The 6,734-nt window shown below is 50.3% G+C and overlaps 1 protein-coding gene across 1 annotated transcript; it reads right to left on the reverse strand.

Moving 5' to 3' along the window:
- Nucleotides 1–69: 69 nt before the first annotated feature.
- Nucleotides 70–6,685, reverse strand: SMYD4 (SET and MYND domain containing 4). Its single transcript, XM_069033541.1, has 10 exons — nucleotides 6,489–6,685; nucleotides 5,637–5,787; nucleotides 5,324–5,413; nucleotides 3,878–5,021; nucleotides 2,930–3,112; nucleotides 2,470–2,636; nucleotides 2,014–2,149; nucleotides 1,450–1,566; nucleotides 1,017–1,140; nucleotides 70–385 (listed from the first exon to the last, which is right to left on the reverse strand). Exons 1-10 carry the CDS (start codon nucleotides 6,620–6,622, stop codon nucleotides 235–237), a joined length of 2,397 nt encoding a protein of 798 aa, XP_068889642.1. The 5' UTR covers nucleotides 6,623–6,685; the 3' UTR covers nucleotides 70–234.
- Nucleotides 6,686–6,734: the final 49 nt, after the last annotated feature.

Here is a 6,734-nt window from a genome sequence, read left to right on the forward strand (position 1 = left end):
CTTCCAACCCACACACAGAACTTATACAACAGCCTCTGTTCCCACCATACCACACACAGACCTCTCACGTTAGAATTGGTCATTTTATTTACAACAGGCTCACTAAAGAGCATTTCAAAACTTCATTCAAGTTGCTGTTACACATGATTTTCCAGCTTGTACTACATGACTACCTTACCACATGACACTTAGCTTTGATGAAAGATGACATTGCAGCTTCCTTTGACAGGGAAATTAAGTCCTCTGAAGGATGTTTCTGGGAAGCTCTGACAGACAGGCCTTCATCTCTTGTAGCTCCTGGATCTGAGCACTCTGAGGACCGAAGTGCACTGACAAAATCCCCTCTGCTCTTTGAATCGTGCTCAGAGCTTCAGAAACTGCAAATCTGAAATAGGAAGATAATAAGAACAGAGCATGCAAAATACTTAATTCAGCTTCTTGACTTACACAACCTTTAAGCCCTCCCTAACAAAAACCTAAACCTGCTCATGGCTACAGATCCCACCCTCCCCTGCCTTCCAGCAGCAGGAAAACTGTGTCTGCTTCAGCTGCAAAAGGAGGATGAGGGGGAGGGAAAGGTGAGGAGATACACAAAACCTGAAAACATTATCTTTGAGTATATCACTACTTCAACACTGCAGCTCCTGCTAAAATTAATTTGGTTAAAGGGAGTTGTTGTGAGGAGATTTTCAGAAGCAGTCAGGGGATTTCCTTGCCAATAAAGCAAGAGGATTTCATTCCCTCCTTTGAGAAGATGTCAGCAACGTTATACAACTGAGGTATGAACACCAAGGGTGATGAGTTGACAGAATAAAACAATTGGACAGGGAATAAATTGAGCCAGGGAGAAGAAAAAGATAGGCACAAAGCAGAGAAACAGATTCCAAAGAGAGTACCTGTGCCAGGCATCCTGTGTCCTGTGAAACACCCTCAAGGTGCCAAGGGCCACCTGCCTTGATATTGTGTCAGACACAGGAGTGGTGCAGGGCAGGGACAGAGGATGAAACCAAACTCACCCATTGAAGAGGATTTGTGCCAGCTTGAAAAGTTCATGGCCTGTTTCTACACTTGATGGCCCATGGTGCATTTCCACAATCTCAATACTCTTCTTCAGGTGTCTGGCTGCTTCCTGCCACTTCCCTGATGGAAAACAAAACAAAACAAAACAATGAGAAATGAACAAATACTTCCTAGAGCTACTGCCACCCAAAGAATCTGACAGAATTATTCCAAATGTGATGCACTCTGTCCACAGAACCAGGACAGGGAATCTAAAAGAACATGAGAGCACAGTATCATTCACTGGCTGCTGGGAACACAGGTTTGGTCTTTCTGAGAGCCCTGCTGACAAAACTAGGGAAAAAAATGGAAGGGCCAGTCCAAGAAAACACTAGTCATGTTAAATTCAAAGTTCAGAAAACGTGGGATAGTGAGAGGACAATGCCATACCAAGAGTAGCATAGACCTGTGCCAGATGATCCTCCATCTCTCCCATCAGCAAATGCTCTGGAGACAAGAAGTTTCCAGCATCCATCTGACACTTCAGGAGCATTTTGATAGCCTGATCTATATTAAAAAAAAAAGGTTATAAAATTCACCCTGTCTCCAGTTTTCCATGGTCCATGAAATAAAATCAATCCAACCTCATCTTTGCATGTTACACAGCTGACTGGGATTTGGTTAGGATTCAGTGCTGACTTCATCTGCACCTCTCCTTATTCTACCCCAGGGTTGAGGTTGACCCAGCTCCCTCCAGGAAAACAAGACCTGGAAATGTCCAACTCTAATGTTTCCCTGATTTCTTTTTATTTAATTACTTTACTATGGAACAATATGTGACTTAGATTAACACCCTGATCAGGGGGTATAAAACAATCTAAAGCTGAAGTCCCCAGGGACACCAGGCCACATGTCACAGGACCCCAATGGCATGAGCAACAGTGCCATCTCATGGTTCCTGTCCCGACCTGGGCTCCTCAGCTCCTGACCTCAGGGCACAAAGCTGAGCCTTACCAGCCTTCCCGACTCTCAGCAGGTCTAAAGCTTTCTTGATTTGTTGCTGAAGGTCCTGTAAACGGCAAGACAGGTTCTCTCTGCTGGCTGAAGTTGCACAAGCTTCGTTTGAACAACAAAGTGTGTCCTCTTCTCCCTGAGGAAATCACCCCTGTGATCATTCCTGCTCATCTTCAGCTCAAAGCTTACTCTCCATCTGCATTAGGTGTGTTATAGAGATGCTAAATTGTTTCTCAGCTGTACTCATTAAACAAAGTGATTTTTGTTAATTTTTTGTAAACTTTTTAAAAATCAGCTTATTTGATTTTAGAAGGACCAGTGAGACACTGTCTTGATTCGACAAGGGCTTTTGGCTTTTGAGCAGGGATCAAACTGAGGTCTTCAACTCTTGGCTCTCCCAGACCTAAATCTTACACACCCCAGTAAGCTGCACAATCATTACTATGGAGAATTTACCTGCATTTGAGCCTGGCACTTGGGACAGCAGAATGAATTTCTGATGGGCACCAAGCTCTTGACACCAGACTCCAGCTCCTCGAGGCATGCCCGGCAGCGACACTCAAAGAAATACTGACTGAGAAGCTGTTGTCTCTCAGCAACCCTCATCCTACACTGGTGAGGCCCTGCAAAGCATGGCAAGGGTAAAGATCTCTCAGCAGGTACAGTTCTAAATATCAGGATAAATGGATTTTTGTTACAATTGAGACCAGGTATATTTTGGAGAGGACATAACTGGAGGCTGAAAATCTAACAGTGGGCTCAAGAGAGGAAATGCTGCATTGATCAAGGCTGTTAAACGAAGACTCTGGCAACATTAGATGACAACTGTATGAGAATTATGATATAAATAGCCATCAGCATGATGAGGAGGTCAATGATGTCTGTGCCTTGAGACAAACACAGAGTTAATGCTTACCATAGCAATGCAAAACCTCTTGGCCTCTTGGGATTGGCTGTGATGCCCTGACAGTGGCAGCTGTCCCACTGAATGACACGCTGGTGTTGGGGCAGCACGAGTGGTTCAGGAGGCTGAGGACAGGGAAGAAGGCTGTTGCCAGCCTCACAGGCTTCTTATTTACAACAGCCCCATCTCCAGGCCCTGAAGACAGAGGAAAAGCAAGCAGGTTGAGATTGAATGCTCACAAACTCACACAATTTCTGCAGTGAGCACCGTGACCGAGCGCAGGCAGCAGCAGAAAGACTCTTGGTATATTGCTACAATAAATAATAGCTAAGCACACTCTGAATGTGCACCAAGGAACAGGACAGCATGGGACAGGCCATTAAATTTTAAACAAGCCATTTCCATCTGCACTGGGAGCTTTCTACAGCTGATAATTCCATCTCTTCACTTCACACAAGGAAGATGAGCAAGGACAGGACAGTCCTGGGCTCCTCAGTACAAGAAAGAGGAGCTACTGGAGAGATCCAGTGGAGGCCACAGAGATGATGAGGGGTCTGGAGCATCTCTCTTATGAGGAGAGACTGAGGGAGATGACCCTGGTTAGTCTGGAGAAAAACTGAGAGAGGATCTCATCACTACATATACAAATACAGGTGTCAGAGAATGTGCTGGACTCTTTTCTGTGGTGCCAGGATGAGGAGTAATGGCCATAAATCAAACCACAAGAAGTTCCACCTCAACATGAGGAAGAACTTCTTTCCACTGAGGGTGGCAGAGCACTGGAACAGGCTGCCCAGGGAGGTCTGGAGACATTCCAAACCCACCTGGATGTGTCCCTGTGTCACCTGCTCCAGGTGGCCATGCCTGGGCAGGGGATTTGGACTGAATGATCTCCAGGGGTCCCTTCCAACCCCAACCATTCCATGACAACACAGTAGGGCTAAAAAGTTTTTATCTTACCCAGCTCCTGCATTACAGTGATTGCTTGTGCATTACACTGCAGCTGCAACACATGCCTCAGCATTGCTTCTGCCACAGTCTTCAGCTCTGGGGACAATTCATCTGAGGTTTTTTCACAGGTCTTTGGTTTGGACCACTGCTGATGTGACTCCTGATTCAACACAGCAGCCTCCAGGCCAGCTGCTTGCAGCTGTTTGCATATAGCTACCACACTGAGTGTGCAGAGGAACTTGTGCTCAGCACTGTGCTGCTCAGTGTGGGGCAAAAGGTGGAACAGAGCTTGGTAAGAACTCTGGTACCGACCATTGCTGTCACAACCAGGGATACCTCTGGTACCAGCTCCTGCATCTGGTGCCTCACTGAGAGGTTTGCATCTTGCCTCAGGGCTCTGAAGGTCCTTGTCCCCACTGTGGGAGCACCCCACCAGCCTGCTAACCTCTGCAAATCCTGCCAGCAGGACAGTCCTCAAGGCCACATGGCAGAAGACCCCCAGTGTGAGGAGCAGCGCTCCCAGGGAACACTCAGTCCTGTGGTACTGCTGCCACGCCACGTCTGCACAGTCCTGGCTGCAGTACTTGGCATAACTGCAGCCCTGGCAAGGCACCGAGGCCAGGAGCTGCCTCAGACAGCGGTGGCAGTAAAGATCTGCGTTAGTGGCTCCAGTGTCCCACGCTGCCTCGCCACCCTGCAGAGGAAGGCTCTCCCCAGGGCAGAGCACACTCACAAAGGCCTCCTCTTTTAACAGGCTCTGTCCTGGCACGATGTCCTGGGAGGCCACCAAGTGACGTCCTCTCTCTGCATCAAAACTCAAGCTCAAAGATGAAGATGCACCTGAAATATTGTTGTTCTCTTCCCAGATCTCTGACTTCCCTTGAATGCCACCACGTGCTTCTCGTGCAGGCTCTGGACACCTCTCTTTCTCACGTAACTTAACCTTCAGCTGACTTAACTTTTTTAGCCGTGTCAGGTGTGTAGTCATGACCCTATCTAGAGCAATTTTACTCTCCAGCACTCTGAGGATATCCTGTGCATCCTGTAACCTCCCCAGGCACAGCAGACACTCAGCTTTCCGCAGCAGGACCTTGGGCAGCAGCCTGTCTGGATAGCCATGGCTTTCAGCCCTGGCAATATCTTCCAAACAAACCTAGGAAAAAGGACAAGCTCTTTTAAGTGGGCTTGAAACCCAGCTCATGGTCTTTCATTCCACCTAAGACAAGTCTCATGTAAGCATTCTGTGTGTTAATCAGCAAATTCCATGTGCATAACCAAGCTGCTGCCCAAATAAAGCATCCTGACACAGAAGCAAAGTAGGAGCCCTTCAGAAAGTTGAGTTATGGATACTTTAAGCACAGCTTGGGAAGCACAGCTGATCTGCTGTCTCTTGTTCTAACAATCAAATACCTCAGGGGCACCCAGGACCTTGTGGGGTGGGTGCTGCCCACTTACCTCAAAGTGCCCCAGGTGGAGGAGGGCGGCGGAGCGGTTGGCAAAGCACACGGACACCTCGGGGCTCCCAGGGGGCTCGTGTGATGCTGCCTGCAGAGACCAGAGAACTGCTGCTGCCTCGGGGGACCCCTCACAGGACCCTCTCAGCAGGACCTGCAGGGTGTCCTCTTTGGGGAGCCCCCCATGGGAGCTGCTCCTTGCCCCTCACAGGAGCCCTTCAACCATGAGGGGCTGCAGGATCCCCTCTCGGGGATCCCCTCACAGGATCCCTTTGGCTGTGAGGTTTTGTAGGACCCCCTCATCCCACACCTACCTTAGAGTAGAGCCTCAGGGCAGCCTGGTAGCGGCCCTGTTTGAATTCCCGGTTTCCCTGCTCCCGGTACCAGCTCGCGGCCTCTGGCTCCTTGCCCGTGGGTGCCTGGTGGCACAACTGCACCAGGGCTGCCTCCTCCTCCTCCTCGGTCCTGTGGGATACAGGGTCAGAACCAAAGGATCAGTTTGGAATCATCTGGTCCCATCTCCCTGCTCAAGCAGGACGATCCCAGAGCACGTGGCACAGGATGGTGTCCAGAGGGTTCTGGAATGTCTCCAGTGAGGGAGATTCCACACTCTCAATCTGTGCCCGTGCATGGTCACTGCACAGGGAAGAAGTTTTTCCTCATATTCACAGAGCCACAGGATCAATTAGGCTGGAAAAGACCTCTGAGATCATCGAGTCCAGCCTGTGACCGACTCCCAGTTTGCCAACCAGATCACGGCACTGAATGCCATGTCCAACCTTTCCTTAAGCACCTCCAGGGACCACGACTTCACCACCTCCCTGGGCAGCCCATCCCAGCGTTTAATCACCCTTTCTGCGAAGAAATCCTTACTAATGCCCAACCTAAACCTTCCCAAGAGAAGCTTAAGACTATGTCTTCTTGTCCTCCTACCAGCTGCCTGGGGGAAGAGGCCGACCTCCAACCTCCTGTCAGGTAGAAAGGTGGAATTTTATCCAGGTGGAATTTCCTCGGCATCAGTTTCCGCCCGTTGCCTCGTGTCCTATTGCTCGGTTCCACCAAGCAGAGCCCGGTTCATCCCTTCATTTATACACATTAAGAGAGATGCTCCAGTCCCCCAATCCCCCTCGTCGCCCTGCGCCGGACCCGCCCCGCCCACGGCTCACCGGAGCAGGTCGCAACCCAGCCGCACCGCGTCCTGAAGCGAAGCCGCCGCCAGCCGCTCCCGCAGCGCCGGGTCCAGCGCGGCCCAGAGCCGGGAGGTGCGGCCCTGCCACTCCGCCACCGGCAGCGCCATCATCACCGCCACCGCGCCACCGGCAGCGCCACGACCGCCATGGCGGCGCCCAGCAGCATCCCCGCACGGAACACAGGGCTACTTCCGCCGTACGGCGCCGGGCAGCCAATAGGAG

The sequence above is a fragment of the Aphelocoma coerulescens genome, chromosome 19 (genome assembly GCF_041296385.1).
Source record: "Aphelocoma coerulescens isolate FSJ_1873_10779 chromosome 19, UR_Acoe_1.0, whole genome shotgun sequence".
NCBI lineage: Eukaryota > Metazoa > Chordata > Aves > Passeriformes > Corvidae > Aphelocoma > Aphelocoma coerulescens.

Bases quoted from the DNA above. Each gene is read 5' to 3' on its own strand.
- SMYD4 (XM_069033541.1), bottom strand. From the start codon at position 6,622: ATGATGGCGCTGCCGGTGGCGGAGTGGCAGGGCCGCACCTCCCGGCTC. The intron at 5,788-6,488 runs GTGAGCCGTGGG...TGTATCCCACAG, and splicing joins CTGGGTTGCGACCTGCTCCG to GACCGAGGAGGAGGAGGAGG. The intron at 386-1,016 runs GTGAGTTTGGTT...TTCCTATTTCAG, and splicing joins GCACAAATCCTCTTCAATGG to ATTTGCAGTTTCTGAAGCTC.